The 18489-nt window shown below is 37.6% G+C and overlaps 1 protein-coding gene across 3 annotated transcripts in view; it reads right to left on the bottom strand.

Annotated features, from left to right (window-relative positions):
• Positions 1-4926: 4926 nt before the first annotated feature.
• Positions 4927-18489, bottom strand: part of NAA15 (N(alpha)-acetyltransferase 15, NatA auxiliary subunit) — a 70656-nt gene continuing 57093 nt past the window's right edge. For all 3 annotated transcript variants that reach the window (XM_023754439.1, XM_006081699.3, XM_014455201.2), the window contains 5 exons: positions 18331-18439; positions 15398-15496; positions 10474-10620; positions 8669-8766; positions 4927-7335 (listed from right to left, as the gene is read on the bottom strand). In XM_023754439.1, coding sequence (XP_023610207.1) covers positions 7135-7335; positions 8669-8766; positions 10474-10620; positions 15398-15496; positions 18331-18439 — 654 coding nt within the window. In that variant the 3' untranslated portion in view covers positions 4927-7134. The remainder of the gene's footprint in view (positions 7336-8668; positions 8767-10473; positions 10621-15397; positions 15497-18330; positions 18440-18489) is intronic.

The raw sequence follows: 18489 nt of genomic DNA, 5'->3' as shown, positions 1-18489 counted from the left end.
TGCTGAAAGGTATCCTTTAAGAAGAGGAAGAAGAAGAAAAAGGCAAAGATACAAATTATGAACAAATACACATCTATCAACAAGTGAATCTAAAAATCAAGTGAATAAATAATCTGATGAACAGAATAAACTGGTGAATATAATAGAATCAGGGGCATAGAAAGGGAATGGACTGACTATTCTTGGGGGGGGGTGCAGGAAGAGACTGGACAAAAATCATGCACCTATGGATGAGGACAGTTTCGGGGGGGGGGCAGTAAGGGCAGAGGGTGGGGTGGGAACCGGGTGGAGGGGAGCTATGGGGGGAAAAAAGAGGAACAACTGTAATAATCTGAACAATAAAGACTTAATAAAAAAAAAAAAAAAACTATATGCCTGCCCTAACCAGTTTGGCTCAGTGGATAGAGCACCGGCCTGCAGACTCAAGGGTCCCAGGTTCGATTCTGGTCAAGGGCATGTACCTTGGTTGCCGGCACATCCCCAGTAGGTGTGCAGGAGGCAGCTGATTGATGTTTCTCTCTCATCGATGTTTCTAACTCTCTATCCCTCTCCCTTCCTCTCTGTAAAAAATCAATAAAAAAAATAAATAAATAAAAAGAATGTGAACAGTGTCAACACTACCAGGGTCACTCATCAACTTCTTTAACTAGTCAAGAGTAAACTAGACAGAATTGAGGGGTAGGCTATGAAAAACAATTCCTATTTTACAAGAGAAAAAATAATAGATTGGGTAGATTTGGGACATCTGTCCAGAATACTATTTCAACAGCTCTAAAGCAGATTTAGTTTGATATATGATTCCGTAGCATGTCAGCCTCCTTTCCAGGTTCTATACCTATAGGCCAACATTGAAATTGTGGGTCCCAGAATCACGGTTGCTTCCACATCTGATTTGTAACAGTAATTCATTCGTTTATAAAAAATGCCGTCCTTCAAGGAGAAGTACCTAAAAGCCTGCTATCTGTGCTTTGCTTTGGTTCTCATCCACTCAAAAAACTCAAGCATCTACCTATGGTAATTACATTTCAACAGTTGCCTCAACGGAGACAAGTTACCATGACATCCAACAGAACCTTGAAGAGGTGATTTAGGTAAGAAAAAGCATGCACTTTAAAACTAACCAGCTGCTCTTAACAGAAAATTCAAATACAAGTTCTTTCCCTTAATATGAAATGGGGGAGTTACTTTTCATCCTTACATAGTATTTTGCCTCTTTGATCTCTTTGAGAAAAAAAAACCAATACTATGTTTTAAAATTCTTTCTAAGCAAACACACTGATTCTCAACCTTGGATGCAACTTAGAATAACTGGAGTAGTGATTCTAAAGAAGCTGATCATTTAAATCAAAATCTTTGTGGGTAGACCTGGGCATCGAGGTTTGTGTTTTTAGAATAGTTCCCCTGGGATTCCAATACACAACCAGGGTTGTCTGACTTAAGAGGACTCAACTGTCTATCTTAAATAGAGGCCAATGGTGGAGCATAGCAACTACTTATGATGAACACTGGCTGTAGATCGTATCTAGAAGTAACCTGTAGATCCCTACCGTCTTTTTTGCCATGATTAAAAGTAGAGATACTAGACTGCAGAAAACAGCTCTCCAAGTAGCTGGTGTGTGACACTCGCCTCACATTGTTTGAAAGATGAGAAACAATTACTGAGTGACAACCTTTGTAGTAACTTAATTCCACTGAACATGTTACTTGGGTGGTTAGTTGCTAAAGACATGAAGGATGAATAGATTTACTGCCAACTAAATGCCACAATGAACAGGCAACTGAGAAAGGTTAGAGGATGGTCTTCCAGTCATTTGCTTCCTACAAGGCCAGTCACAACCATTCATGATAAACCAAGGGGCGGGGGGGAGACACGACACAAAAATTAGATGTGAGAAATCCATTCGACCTAAATATAATGAATCTGTTATTTTGAAGAAATTCCTAAAGCCCAACAGAGAGGGACAAGGGGAAGATAAATGGGAATACTTCAACACATAAGGGATAAAAAATTTGTGAGCCTTTACAGGTGACCTGAAAGTTAATAGTACTTTATTGCTATTTTCTACAATCTGTAGAGCAATATTAATATTTACAGCAAATTTAACAAGAATTTGAATATCCACTATGTATTTTCCTAGTCACTATACCTTTATACTAAAATGTACCGTGTAAATCCTGAAATTTCATACATTACATTAGAAATGGATTTACATGAGTCTGAACCAAAGCATTAATCATTTTTAACTTCATATTATAATTAGACATTTGTCAGAAAAATGCTGTGAAACTGAATGCTTGAAATAACAACTAGGCTCTTGAAGTAAAATTTTTAAGTTATAAAAAAATACAAGTGAAGCAGTTGGCTTATTTTTCTGTCCTTTTCAATGAACATCGGAGCAAATAATGTAAACAGTATAACAATGCTAGCTCAATGTGTTTCTGAATGCTTCTATTATTGTTATTAATGCATAGTAATTTTTTTTACTGTTAATAAAGGGAAGAATTAGTATTTAGTATTCCACAGTTCAGAACTTAAAGGATCTAGGAGACAGATCTGTTATAAATGGCCCCCTTTTCATTTTGAAAGTAATCAACCAGCAATGACTCCTTGAAGGCAAAAAGGTAGTTCAGTCCTAACTGGTTTGGCTCTTAAGTGGACAGAGCGTCGGCCTGTGGACTCAAGGGTCCCAGGTTCGATTCTGGTCAAGGGCATGTACCTTGGTTGTGGGCACATCCTCAGTAGGGGGTGTGCAGGAGGCAGCTGATCTGTTTCTCTCTCTCATTGATGTTTCTAACTCTCTATCCCTTTCCCTTCCTCTCTGTAAAAAATCAATAAAATATATATATTTTTAAAAAAGGTGGTTCACAAGAAGGGAGATGGTAGCTAATTTAGTTATTCATCATTAATGAAGAAACACCAGAGTTTTGGATAGAAAACCCTATCCTACTTGCAATGAGACATTAAGCACTAGAAAATGGACCCAGTAAACTTACAAAGTAAACTAGTGGCAAGTTTATGAAAGCCCAATGGTAGGAAACCATAATTGATTGTAAAAATAGCCATGGAATGACATGGAGGGGCTTTTGTTTGTTACACAAAGTACAGGTGATCAAGCAAGTGTAATGATTGACTCAACACAAACCATGGGATCTAGAACATATTCCAAAAATCTCTTCACTCCTATGTTGTTTCTAAAGGAGACAATAATTTGTATTTATTGAGGCCAAGCTGAAGATTCAGCAACAGCAGAAATCTTTGTATAACAGATTAAAAAATTTCCATCATTATTCATCACTATCAATTTTTCAATTAGGAAGTTATACCATTTGTATGAAATAATCGGCCCTTAATGTAGACACAAAGAAAAACCTGGTATAAAAATGTAAGACGTGCACTGGTCTTGTTAGAGAGCCCAGTATCAACTTTACTTTTGCTGCAAGCAGCCTTGAGACAAAGCCTATATTGTTTTTGGCAAATAGAGCTCTATAAAGAGCACTAAAGATTAAGATGCCAAGCTTGCCTTTAATCAACAATTTAGTAAAGTTTTCATTTAAATAGTACCAATTCTTTTTTCTTGCTACAATTCCAAGATGGCATCACTTCAAAGGCAACTGGATAAACTGAGAGGCTGGAAGCCTTTAGACCCTCTTTCCTACAACATACTGCTCCCTTTCCTCTGCCCATTACTGTATCGCAAGAGGGGTATGTCCCTCTAAGGAGGTAGCAGTGTTAAGTAGGCTGTATAATCTAGAGCATGTCTAATTTTTCTGTTTTATCAAAGTAAGAGCATTTTCCTCACAACTTCCTGCATACTAAGAATACTTTATTTCAACATCCCTCTTGAAGGTCACATACTGAAAGGTCCAAATAACCTTTTCCAAAATGTTTTATTGCTACAAGTTGTGAGATTTCCAACCATCAAAAACTTAAGTTTTCAGCTTCTAATGGCGCAACATAGCCATTTCCTAGGACTTTGTATTGGCAGTGGATTCGGTGAAGTTTAGATCTAGAATGGTATCAAGAAAGCCTGTCTGTAACTTAAAGAAATGGAGCATGAGCCACAACAAGACTATCTCCCATCTAAAGGGTCAGTCTTTCTTGGAATTCTCTTGAGTAATTTCAAAAGTTAAGGCTGGTAATTACTAAGACAGGTATATAGGTATCTTGTAGGAAAATCCAATACTTCACTTACTTTTTTCTAAACAGATGCTACACGTGGCAACTAGAATATTCCTAGAAATTGTGCAGAAGAGACTTCCCTGAATTTATCACAACCTACCTGAATCTAGACCACACTTCCCTGGTCTCTTCTGATCAACACAGCTTTCATTCCACAGCTCTAACAGCAACACACCATGGAAGACAAACAGTTCTGTGAAAAACAAGGGCCCGTACAACTCATGGGAAAGCTATTCACTAATGCTGGGGCTACTTTTAGTCATGCTATTAAAGATCACACTTTATTCTTGTGCATAATAGATACAGAAAAATGTTGAAAATGTATGATGCAACTATCTAAAGTTGAGTAAACTAACCTACTCAGACTTTAACTTTTAAATGAGAAATGACAAGAGTAGTAAATATGAAGAAAATCAGAAAGAACTTTACTTTCCTATGTTAATACAGGTCAAGGGACCCTTTCTTCTCAAAAGGGTTGATAACACCAGTTCTTAGCAATAAACATAAGGCACTTGTTTAGATTATAACATCACCGCGTTCTCTTTTCCACTTGTTTTCTAACCCTGTTTTCCCCCCTCCCCCCACAGTATCATTTGGAATTAATAGAGTAAATGAGGCAAATGAGATGACCCCATTGATACTATTCAGGGCAAAATAGTACAGTACAATGTTTTAGGGGTGATGTCTGGACATAAAATGGACCCTGTCAAGGTCCCCTAACACCAGACAATGTATCCACTATCGAGTAAACCTGAAAGAAAATAAAATATTTATTCAATAGTTCCAGTAAAACTGGGTTGGAATTACAATATATGTATTAGGAATTTAACTCCTCACCGGTGGCATCTGCATCGAGAGTTGAGTACTTATGAATATTCATTCTAAGACAATCTACATCATTTCAACATTGTCAAAACAAATATAATTCCATTTCAATATACAGTAGAATTTAAACATAATTCACACATACATCCCCTATCATATGGCTGATGCCTCCTCCAATCACCTCATTAGTGGCAGAGGTAGCACTAGTGTTCTTTCCCAACAGTAAGAACTTCAGCTGCCACTCACAGTTGAAAAAAATGTTGGCGTTTTTGCCATCTGCTAAGATGTTCCTGAGACAAGGCCAGTTAATAAAACATAACAAAGCACTCTAGTTCAGTTTGTACTTTTCTTTACATCACTGAATTATTAGACTGGGATGTGGAATGCAGGAATGTACTATGAAAGGTTGAGTTTAGCACAACTGTCCAATCAGTGGAAAGATTGGGTCTCCTAAAAATTCCCTTTAGAATATACTTCCCATAACGGTACCGAAAAAAAGGCCAATTACACATACAACTGATTCACTTAATCTTATTTGTTCAGATCTTGCAAATACAGTGAGAACCTTGAACCAAAGGCTGGTTCTCAGTGTATAGATTTAACATATTAAGGCTCACTTCCTCAATCAAAATAATAGTTGTTTTCCTTTCAAATTATTAATTACAAATTGCATTCATAGTACCTGCGGCCATCCCAGCCCTGAGTGAAGTCTGCTGGAGTGACCCTGCACCCCCTGCACCTGCACTGCGGAACTCCCTGACACCAGCACTAGACCATTCTGCAGAGCCCCCATCTGCACTAGCCTTCCAGCATACTACAGCGCCTCTGGCTTGCAACCTCTGTTTCCACCTGTATATTTTCACAGAAGCCCAACACAGATTAGTTGAAATATTCACACAACTGTTTTTCAAAACAATTTATTGCATCATATTTGGTACCTCATTTTGACAACAAAAAGGAAATTACATCTGTAACTGCAGGAAAAAGAAGCTGGTCTGTTATTGAAAAAAAAAATCTTGGGCCCTTTAAAAATTACAAAGTCTTGGGCTTGCCTGAAACAACTGAGCAAGAAATATATTCTTAGAAATGTAGGGCTTCAAGTATTACAAACCTGTGACACTGTGGAAAAATTCCAGAGGTATCTAAACTGCAGCACTTTTTTCTGCATATCGTGAACAAGGCCTGCTGAGGTTTTTTAACTATTAGTCTCTTGATCAGTCATAGAATGGTAGTCAGGAGTTCTGCTCTTTAACTTCAAGCCATGGTAGATTTCCTTTTTTCACTCTGGGTGAAAAAATTCATGCTTGCTAATTAGTTGGTGCCATTATCACAGTGCATTTGGTTCTTGCATTACAGTTTTAACAAGTTTGGCCAAAACAATGCTGAAAGGGTTGCATTGTTATTTTAGTTCTTCAAGTTTTAGTTAAAATTGATTGTTCCAACTGGTATCTTCAGTTAAAAAAACTGTGGTACAAGAACGCCAAACTGATCATGTACAGTGAATTTTGGAAACACAAGCGTATTGAACACCCTCTAGGTTTCTTAGAATTCTGCTTGGTATCTCTATGTCCCAGCTTCTACAACATCAAGCATCTGTTGTAGGTTTCTCTGTAAATAGTGATTCACATTTGCATACTTCCTATGGCCAGAATCAACCCCATAACAAAACCAGTCAGATGCTAAAGCCCCAACAACTCTTTGTGCTCAGTGAAAGAATCCAGTGCTAAAACAGCATTTATGCTGTCTGAGATATAGTAAAATCTCACAAGACAAATTTAAAGTAATATTTCTGCCACACACCTGCTTTGTTAGCTGTAACAGCCTCCAGATTTTATATAAATTAGTTTAAAAACATGGGTAGGTAGGTAGGAAGAAGATAGGTCTCTTTTTTTTAACCCCTCAATTTTAGCAGCTTTTAATTTTTTAAGAAACTGAACCTATATCCTGTAATATGTTAGGTATTTTATATATACTTTCTCAGCAGGATAAAAAACTTAAAACACTATTTGAAGGCAAGAACATTTACTCTTCTCATTCTGTTTAAGTCAGAGCAATGCAGCAGGTGCGTGACAAAAATATTATATACTAGATATGGTCCAAAGTCATTCCATTTGCTTGTTTAATGATGTTCAAATTTCATTGGCCAGTTCTTCAGTTTCTGCAGAACTATCTCCATTAACTGTGATCTTCATATCCTCTTCATATCCAGGAGGCATAAAAGCCAAAGCATAAGGGAAAAGCTTATGACAATTTGCTCTATAAACTTCAGCAGCTTCTTTACAGTCTCCTAGGCTACCATCACACAAGGCTTCTAATACCTCCATACAGGTCTAAAGAAAGAAAAAAGGTCATGTTACAACTTATCCAAAGAAAAGTTTTTACTGTGAATCTGACATTTTGTTATCAACAGACTTCTAAATAAGAGGCCAATGTACATATTTAAGATAAATAAGAGCATTTCCTCCCACATATATATATTCCTTTAGAATTAGTTTCTTCAGAATTGCAGGGTTTATATAAAGGATGAATGTTTAAGCAGGGCCAGGACTAAGGTTGGGCAAGCAAGGTATATAGAGTACTACATTTAAAGAGACGGTCACTTTCAGCAAGTGCTGAATCCTAAGCAACGACCTTGACTCGGCTTCTTTTGGCCCTGTATATGTCAAAATTCACATGCCAAGATCAATTAATGCACTTAAGCCTTTTAATTTTTTTGGAGGCTAAGAACCAGCTGGCAAAATCGAACACTGCTTTTCAACCTTGTATTCAAACTAAAGAGAACCTTAAGATGTGTCCAATAACTAAGCAGGAAAGAGCATCTCAAACACAAAGGGCATAAATGCAAAAACAAAATGTGTTCATGAAAACTGATAATTCTTCCAACCAAACCCCAAAGTACATCTGCTGCTTCTATTTCTAAATGATTTGTGTTGACTTGCAGTTCTCATGTTTTCTTTCATCTTCCCACTTGGAAAACACTATGTAGTTTCCAGATATATATCCTATAAACCTTGCCAGTCTAGAAATGCTCTGATCTAAATGCTGCATTAATTAGCAACCAAGAAGTGTAATTTTCCCCTTAAAGACATTCCTTCATTTGCTATTAAAGGAAAATATTTAACTCTTTCAGCAAGTGCTTTCTTAAAAATCTGGCTGCTCATCATACAAAGTAGCTGTCCTTTGCTTTTAGTTTAAACTACAATCTGTATTTTTCAGCATACCCGTATTCTTTCACTTTCCTTAATCTCATGTTATATTACAAGCTATAAAATGAGTATATAAATTCAACCCGTGGTAAATACATTTTAAACATGTCAGAATCTTTATTGAGACCACTGCTTGTTAAGAAATGTGAGATATGAATTGAAATCCAAAATTAACCCTGAAATGTATATATGCTTTTACTAAAACATATTTCTAAAAAAAAAAAAATACTGTAACAGATGTGAAACTAGTTATTAAATGCCAAGTACTCAACTATGCATGTGTGCACAAACACACAATACTAAATAAATTTAAGATTAGGTAACTTTCTGACATGGATTCGTAATAGTTTGAATGCATAAATAACAAAAATATTATTTGTGACAACTTTCTCTTGATAAAAAGAGGAACAAAAAGTAGTCAGGTACTCGTACAGACAGGTTATAAAAAACTCTTTACCTGGAGGTTTCTGTTAGTGAGGGATTCATCAAGTGTTGTTGCCAACTCTATAGCTCGCTTCTGACTAGAAGGATCTAAATAATATACCATTTTGGCAGCTAAATGAGAAGAAAAACAAAAATTTGTTTTATTTCAAGATAAAAATCAGCATCTTATCCTCCATGCATTCAAATATAGGCATATGTGCACAAAGTGTGGCACTTTATTAGAAAAATAAGAATAGCCATTTGAAACAGTGTCATTTATTTTTTAATTCTGAGAGGATAGACCAGAAATAGCCTAACTAGAAGGTGAAGGCCTAGGAGGGGCAGGAGCAGGATGGAGGGAGGCAAAGGGAGGGGGAAATGAGGGACATCTGTAATAGTCAACAATAAAAATTTTAAAAAAAGAATGTTTAAGGTAAGAGAGACTATTAAGAAATGCAAATATCCTATATAATAAAAGGGTAATATGCAAATTGACCCTAACAGCAGAATGACTGGTCACTATGACACACACTGACCACCAAGGGGCAGACACTCAATGCAGGAACTGCCCTCTGGTGGTCAGTGCACTCCCACAGGGGGAGCTCTGCTCAGCCACAAGCCAGGCTGACAGCTACCAGCACAATGGTGGTGGCAGGAGCCTCTCCCGCCTCCTCAGCAACGCTAACGATGTCCGACTGCAGCTTAGGCCTGCTCCCCGCTGGCAAGTGGACATCCCCCAAGGGCTCCTGGGCTGCCAGAGGGATGTCTGACTGCCAGCTTAGGCCCGCTCCCTCCAGGGGAGCGGGCCTAAGCCAGGAGGTGGACATCCCCCGAGGGGTCCTAGACTGTGAGAGGCACAGGCCGGGCTGAAGGACCCCCCCCCCCCCCCCCCGCTACCGCCCAGTGCACAAATTTTTGTGCACCGGGCCTCTAGTTCTAATAATGTTTGTCTTTGTGTGGCAAGGCCCTGGATAGTTTTCTTTCAAAAATGAGCATAATTTGGGGGTTTAAGGGAATACCTAACCTTGACGATATGAGCCAAAAATCTGAATTGAGAATTCTACAAAGGCATACAAAACTGCTGAGTTTCTTAGCCAGATTTTTATTTTTGTTAATACTCACCCACGGATATTTTTCCATTGATTTTTAGGGAGAGTGGAAGAAAGAAACATCAATGTGAGAGAAACTCATCAATTGGAGGCCTCCTGCACAAGCCCTGACCAGGCCTGGGCCAGGGAGGAGCCTGCAACCAAGGTACCTGCCCTTGACCGGGAATGGAACTCGGGACCTTTTGGTCCATGGGCTGATGCTCTATCCACTGAGCCAGGTATTTTTAAAGCACCCTACTAAACCGCCAGCCACATGATCCCATCTTGTCCGGAATTTAGCTTGCTAGCACAGACTCTTGCCAGATGGCCCTTGCCTGTGGGATGGTTTCAGGTGTTTAGCACTGTCAACCTTGCTATCTTACATACACATGAGAAATGGAGGATGATGGTCACATCCAAGTGAATTTTAAGAATACTCTGATGGGAGAAAGAAGTAGAAAGTCTCTCCTTCATTGTATGTAATTTATAGCTAAATTCAGTTATACTTGCTTTTCTATAATGCCTATGCTGAGCCAGGAGAAACTACTAACCTTGATTCATAGTCATAATTTTGTCTAGGAAATTAAAAATTGTATGGGAAGCGTATATAAGCTGCCTGTTTTCATGGATTAAAATGTGACATATACACATTGCCTCTTACACGTGAAAAATGTGTAACGTCATTGAGCCATTAAAATAAAAAATGAAGTTGTCTTAGGCGGCCATGATTAGGATAAAATAAAGTGATTACCTGATAATCTGTGTGGCAATGAATCAGAATTCCTTTTCAGAAAAGTTTCATTAAAATTCTTTGGATTCGTTGCTCCAAAAAGACGATTCATTTCTTGTTTTAATACTGTTCTAACTGCGTCAGGTAAATCTTTACTGTCACACACTGCTGAACAAATTAAAAACAAATTCTATTAGCAAGTAAAAAGTCTGATAAAGTTTGTAGGAGTTACAACAAATCGAAAGGCAATTCAACATTTGAAGAGCTTACCTATATAAATTTAAAGAATTTCAAATTTATGTGTCATCACTCAAAAACATTTCATTGACAGATGATTCATTCCCAGAAAAGAACAGAAAGCAAAACAGATGATAAAAGATGTAGTTCCACAGCCTTAAAAACTCCTACATGCTGCCCCCATTAACTTTACAGGGAATCTGCAAAGCAGAGGCTTGACGGCACCTACTGGTAAATAATGTCACAGCAAATAGCGGTGGTGAAACCAACAGAATTTTCCTCACCATCTCCATCTTATTCTACAACCGAGTAAGGCATAACAAACTTATCAGTGTTGTAAGAAAACATGGTTGACTTCATTAACCTTTATTTTCAGGGGCTATGTGAACCGAGCTATTACTATAGAATAAACTTCAAAGGACCACCAAAGTATTTTCCTGTAATGAATACATGCAGCCATCACATTCCCAAGTCTTGGGATTTGGAGAAAGAAAAGCTGACCCCCACACCTCTCTGGACTGCATCCTAGTTATGCTTTGTTTCCGCGCAGGCATACCTCAGCAATATCTCAAGTTTGGTTCCAGACCATTGCAATAAAGTGAGTATCACAATAAAGCAAGTCATACAAATTTTTTGGTTTCCTAGTACATTAAAAGTTATGTTTATATTATACTATAGTTATTAAGTGTGCAAAAGCATTATGTCTAAAAAAAGTACTTCTTTTTTTTTATATTTTATTGATTTTTTACAGAGAAGAAGGGAGAGGGATAGAGAGTTAGAAACATCGATGAGAGAGAAGCATCGATCAGTTGCCTCCTGCACGCCCCCCACTGGGGATGTGCCCGCAACCAGGGTACATGCCCTTGACCGGAATCAAACCCGGGACCCTTGAGTCCGCAGGCTGACGCTCTATCCACTGAGCCAAACCAGTTCGGCAAAAAAAAAAAAAGTACTTCTTAATTTAAAAAATATTATACTGCTAAAAATGCTAACCATCATCTGAGCCTGTTGCAAAAATGGTACTGATAGAGTTGCTCAACTTTTAATAAAACGCAGTATATACTGCCAGCCGGGTGTGGCTCAGTGGTTGAGAGTTGACCTATGAACTAGGAGGTCATGGTTTGATTCCTGGTCAGTGCATATGCCTGGGTTTCGGGCTTGATCCCTAGTGTGGGGTGTGCAGGAGGCAGCCAATCAATGATTCTCTCTCATCATTGATGTTTCTCTCTCCCTCCCTCCCTACCCCATCCCCTCTAAAAAACAAACAACAAAAACCCAACCGAGTATTTGCAAAGGCTAATAAAGCAAAGCACAATAAAACGAGGTACACCTGTACTATTTTCGTATAGAAAGACAATCTGGATCTTTGAGCCAGACAGACCTGGGTATGGACCTCGATTTGGACAAATCATAACCTCTCTGAACCTATTTCTGTTTTGTTTTGTTAATCCTCACCAGAGGATATTTTTTCCATTGATTTTTAAAAGAGTGGAAGGGAGGGGGTAAAGAAGAATAGAGAGAACAAGACATCCATTGTTTGCCTCCTGCATGCACCCTGAATAGGGCTGGGTATCACACCTGCAACACAGGTAGGATCGAGCTTGTGACCGTCCAGTCCTTGAACCAACATTCTAAATGCTGAGCCACACTGGCCAGGGCTCTGAACCTGTTAGTCTATAAAATTGAAGTGATATCCAACCTAGAATGATCATAGGAAGGAAAGGCTAAATTTAAAAGAGCTAATTATATACTATTCAATAAATTGTAGTTACTATTTTTGTCATAGATAAAAAATATAAATAGATTTTTCTTTGGTTAAGAACTATGGTGGTGGCTTTCAAACTTTGCCTATAACCAAGTATTTGTACTCTAATGAATATGTATCCTATATACACAAATTATGTGAAGCTAAAGTTTCACAGAATACTAATCACTAACTTTGTGCAACACAGGCTGATATTTTCTACTTTATTTTTTATTGTAGGTTTTTAAATGCTGGTAATGAACCCTACATTGCTTTCATTGTCTCAAAAATGGGCCACTACCCTAAGTTTAAAATACACTGAACTATTGGGTAGTAAATATTTAAGTAAAATATTCTACACATAATTAGTAACTGAATAATTTATTGATATGCCCTTTGTTGGTTAAACAGCATTTCTTCTATCATTCTAAAGAACTGGGTGGTTCAAATATAGGAGCTACTTGTTAAAGAATTTAGCTTTACTGCCATTATGGCTGTATATTCAACCTGATTTAAAGGGTTATAACAAAGTTGCCCCAATTTTGTGTCTCTGTTTAAGTACACACCTGTTCTTATCAATGCTATTAAGCAATCTACCCAACTTCTTGAAGGCTTTTTGAAGATAGTGAATCTTTATCAATACAAATTATCACTGCTTTCCGTATTAAAAATTTAGTCAAAATAAGGATCTCTTTGTAAATCTCAATGTCAGCTGAACACTTGGAGAAATGGGAACAGCTAACATACATTTTAATTTTCTGAAAAAACTGTTGCAAGAAAATGGTCACAATCCACACACTCATTAAAAGCAAAAACATTTAGAAATGCCACTTTTAATTCATATTTAAAGGAACGTCTCTAACTCCACGGCACTTACGTATAATTTTACTGCCTTTCAGGAAAGAATAGATTATGTAAAAACAAAAGTGTGACCCTGGTGGGTGTTGCTCAGTGGTTGGAGCATTGGCCCATGCACCGAAGGGTCTTGGGTTTGATTCCTGGTCATAGGCCCAGTATCAGGGTTATAGGCTCCATCTCCCACTCTGGTTGGGGCAGTGCAGGAGGCAACTAGTCAATGTGTCTCTCACATCGATGTTTCTCTCACCCACTCCAATCTCTCCAAAAATCAATGGGAAAAATGATCCTTGGGTAGGATTAACAAAAAAACAAACAAAGCATGTATGATACTTTTGAAAATAGTTTAAGTGCATTCCATCCTAACCAAGAATGGATCGGTTATCTCTAGCCTTAACTTTCTGATTCATGATTTCAAAGTTTTTTAATACAAAAAAAAAGACCAAAAAGAAACTTCTTTATTTTCTCTAAAAACAGCAATTCCTTCTTCTACTTTGTATAATGTGGTATATTATTTACTACTTTCTGAATTTAAAAAGATTGAGGAAAAACATTTCTATGATTCCATTTCTATAACAGGAATCATTTCTTTGACAAGCATAAATGTCTAATATATATATATATATATATATATATATATATATATATATATATATATATATATATATGCCTAAGTGACCGAACAACCACTCGAACATTCTACTGGTAGCTATGACACGCACTGACCACCAGGGGGCAGATGCTCAACACACACACGGAAACATGGAACAGACTGATGAATCTCAGAGGGAAGAGGAGAGGGGGGAGGGCAGGAAGGGATTAACCAATGATCTTAGATGCATACTAGAGGCCTGGGCCAAAACCGGCATATGACATCCCTTGAGGGGTCCCGGACTGCGAGAGGGCACAGGCCAGGCCAAGGGATCCCGCTGGTGCACGCATCCGTCACCAGGCCTCTAGTAATTTAAATAAGGCTTTACTTTTTCCTTTGAAGACAAAACAATGTTCTTAATTGGGACAATTTAGCAATTTTCAAAACAATGATTAAAATGCCTGGTTTAATCTCATTATTTTATATAATGAATGGATTTATATGAGCCTGAGTATTTAAGCCAGGGGTCCTCAAACTTTTCAAACAGGGGGCCAGTTCACTGTCCCTCAGACCGTTGGAGGGCCGGACTATAGTTTAAAAAAAAAACTATGAACAAATTCCTATGCACACTGCACATATCTTATTTTGAAGTAAAAAAACAAAACGGGAACAAATACAATATTTGTATTTGCATGTGGCCCGCGAGCCATAGTTTGAGGACCCCTGATTTAAGCAATGAGATAACTAATAGTATTTCTAAATTCTGCAAGTTATTCTAGTAAAAATTCCATTTCTCCTTCTCTAATCACTTAAAAACCAAAACAGCAATACTTGACTACAGGAGTGCTTTATCTACATTTAAAGCTCTATAGTGTAGTAGATAGAACAATATGAAGACCTGGGCTCTCATCCCTGCCTCATTACTGGTTATCTGTTGCCTTGAATAAGTAATTTAATCTTTAATGGTCACAAATTTTTCAAATATAAAATGAAAAAGTTAGCATAAAATTCCACCTTTCATTCTCTAAAATTCTGTAGTTTTACTTCACATTAAAATTAATGTGTGGAATCTTATCAAAATATTTGAAAAGTACGATTGTTTTAAAGTTCTTTTTAACCTATATATGTTTAATAACAAAAATTATATGACTTAACTGTGCTAAAGACAGGTACATAAGGAGATAACCAGTCCATTTCAAAGAGATTCTTAAATTTCAGGACAATTTACTAAGAAGCTTATATAATAACATATGATTCAAAACTTCAATTTACATGTAACCTTTTACAAACAGAAACAAAGGTAATTCGCAAATACCTGAACTGAACAATTCTGTCAAAATTAGGTAACGTTTTTTTAGCATTAAGAAATAAAGACCTTCAACACAAAGACAAGAACCCTGCTTTGGCTTCAGCTAATTTAATATGCAGTGGTTCTAAAATGATTGTTTATGATGGTAAACTTGTACAGATCACTTATACAGTCACAAATATTTCAGAAATGGAAAACAAAAACATACCAGTACTAAAGAGTCGAATCATACACTCATGAAGCCAGGGATGACTAGAATCAATAGCAAATGCCCTCTTTACTGATTGTAGCATCAAAAGAAACTTTTCTATAAAAAGAAAAAGTGAGATATATTTTTATCATTTGATAAAATAAGTTGTGCTCTTTTGTAGAACTAAGACCTTACAAATAGAAAAACTAATTTACAGTCAATCACATCTAACCTACTAAACATATGACTGAAACCAATGAATTCCTCAGATTAGCAACGTTAGCTACTATTTTCCATACAACATTCGTTAAGAAAAAAGGTTTTATGAAGTACAAAAAATTTAGATAGCACGCAACAATATTTGAACTAATGCCATATAAACAAGTCCATTTCAAAGAGATTCTTCAATATCAGAACAATTTACTAAGAAGCTTATATAATATGATTCAAATCAACGGAAACAAATCTGAAGCTATTTCATTTCCTAACATCCTTTAATCAAAATAAAGAGATTTTCCTCACTACATAAAAACATCATTGAGCCCTGGTTGGTTTGGTTCAGTGGATAGAAAGTCAGCCTGCAGACTGAAGGGTCCGAGGTTCAATTCCAGTCAAGGGCACATGCCCCAGTTACAGGCTCAATCCCCAATAGGGTGCATGCAGGAGGCAGCCAACTGATAATTCTCTCTCATCATTGATTGCTTTATCTCTCTCCCTCTCCCTTCCTCTCAGAACTAAATAAAAATATATTTTTTAAAAATCATTGTTTAGCCGAAACCGGTTTGGCTCAGTGGATAGAGCGTCGGCCTGTGGACTGGAGGGTCCCGGGTTCGATTCCGGTCAAGGGCATGTACCTGGGTTGTGGGCACATCCCCAGTAGGGGGTGTGCAGGAGGCAGCTGATCGATGTTTCTCTCTCATCGATGTTTCTAACTCTCTATCCCTCTTCCTTCCTCTCTGTAAAAAAACAATAAAATATATTTTTAAAAAATCATTGTTTATATGCTTAAAACCATCTCCTTTCTTGTGTTTCCTCACATGTGTAATGGTTTCCTTCCTACCTGACTGTTCTCTCCTGTCAATCCCTGGCTCTTCTTCCCCCTGAAAGGTAGAGTTTTCAGTGATGTTCTAATCTCTATCTATGCTGTTCCCCACTCACCCTCTACCCCCATGTTCCCAGGCTTCAGCAGTGCTTCAACCTGTTGAATGGAAATCTGCAGCAGAATACTCCCTGCACTTCTATCATCTATGAATACCTTTGTTATGACTTCCCAAATTTGGTACCATTCTCCAAATATCAAAATTCAAAACCCCAGGCTTCTCTGACATTTTCTTTTCCCTTACCCTCAACACTCAGAAAGCTAAAAGCACTGCCATGCCCTTTGTCATGGCCCATTTCGCTCTCCTACAGTGGACTGTCAATGCTGAGAGCCCTTCAGAGGTTAGAGCATAGCCAAGAAGCCAAGTGAATGGAATTTAGATTGCCCTTCCCCACTCTAAGAACAACAACTGTTGCATTTTATACTTTGGGACTGATTTAAAAGTACTGGTTTAAAGGGAGTTGCAGTAACTGTTTAAAGTTTAAAATTACTGTACTACTTATTAAACTTAGTTTCCAAATTATAACATAATCATTGTGGAAAATAGAAAATATAGTAGAAAATATTTTAGTCATTCAAATTCCACCTACAGATAATCTCTGTTATCTTTTATCAATTTCTGCTTGGCCACTTTTCGATTGTACATACCCCTGTAAGTATCTTATTAAAATGAAAATCAAGCTATAGTTAGTTTTATGTCCTATTTTCAAACAATTATATATGGCAACCTTTCCCTAACATTACAAATTACTTTTGGTAAACATGATTTTTAATGGATACTCTATAGAGGTGTCATTTTATTCAGTCTTTTTTAGGACAGTTACACTGTTTGGAAACAACTTTCTATTGGATCTTACTAACCAGTTTGTCTCCCTTCAAAACGCATCACCTTAATGATAAAATTTTCTTTTTCAATAAACCACTGGGATTACTCCAATTCAACACCATAAAAATCTTCTTAGTATCTATTATCTTCTATATAATAAAAGCCTAAGCAACCATTATGGAGGAACAACCAGAACAACTGGCTGCTATGATGTGCATTGACCACTAGGGGGCAGAAACTCAACACAGGAGCTGCCCCCTGGTGGTCAGTGTGCTCCCACAGAGAGAGCGCCACTCAGCCAGAAGCCGGGCTCACAGCTGGTGAGGGCAGCGGGGGTGGCGGGACACTTTCCCACCTCCACGGCAATGCTAAGGAGCAGCAAGCCGAGCATTAAGAAGCAGTGAGCAGGTGGGTGGTAAGGAGCAAGGGGTCCCGGACTGCAAGAGGGATGTCCACCTGCTGGCTTAGGCCCTCTCCTTTCAATTTTGTGGAATGGGCCTCTAGTATATAGTATAAGCATTCTAAACTTGGCAACCAAGACCCCCCATTTATATTTTACTGGCTCAGGCAATATAGCCAACCTCAACATTACCCTATTTACACACACTTGTGTTTTCTTAACAAAGCCTCTTCCCTTCTACACATCTTTTCTTTCAGAAATAGGAGCCACCCTTCAAAATACACCTAAGGCATCACATCTTCTATTTTTAACAATAGCTAACATTTATTAATGATTACTGTGTACCAGACACCATTCTAAGTTCTACATGTATTAACTAATTTTATCCACAGACGCACATAGGAGCTACTATATCTGACCCTAATCCTAGTTAAGCATTTACATCTATTGTGATTTTAATGTCCTAGAAGAGATAATCGTATCCTTGTACCTCCCCACATTTCGTGCATAGCAGGCAAGCTGAACTGGCATTTGCCAAACAGTGGTGAGGCTATCGGAGTTGGGAGACTATATCTAAGAAATACAGTGATCAATGTTATCAGGGCCACTATATCCTAATTGCCTACCTTTCCTAAAGTAAATCTCAAAGGCAAAAAGATGAGTTTCTATCTTGTTCTTCACCAAGTTCTTCAACGGTGTTAAAAATTTAATAGCTTCTTCCAATGGAGTTTCAACCTAACAAAAATAAAAGAGATTATACAAATGGAAACAAGATTGGAGGGCTG

Source organism: Myotis lucifugus, unplaced genomic scaffold (genome assembly GCF_000147115.1).
Source record: "Myotis lucifugus unplaced genomic scaffold, Myoluc2.0 scaffold_1, whole genome shotgun sequence".
Classification (NCBI taxonomy): domain Eukaryota; kingdom Metazoa; phylum Chordata; class Mammalia; order Chiroptera; family Vespertilionidae; genus Myotis; species Myotis lucifugus.
This window is presented reverse-complemented; position numbering and strand designations above follow the sequence as displayed.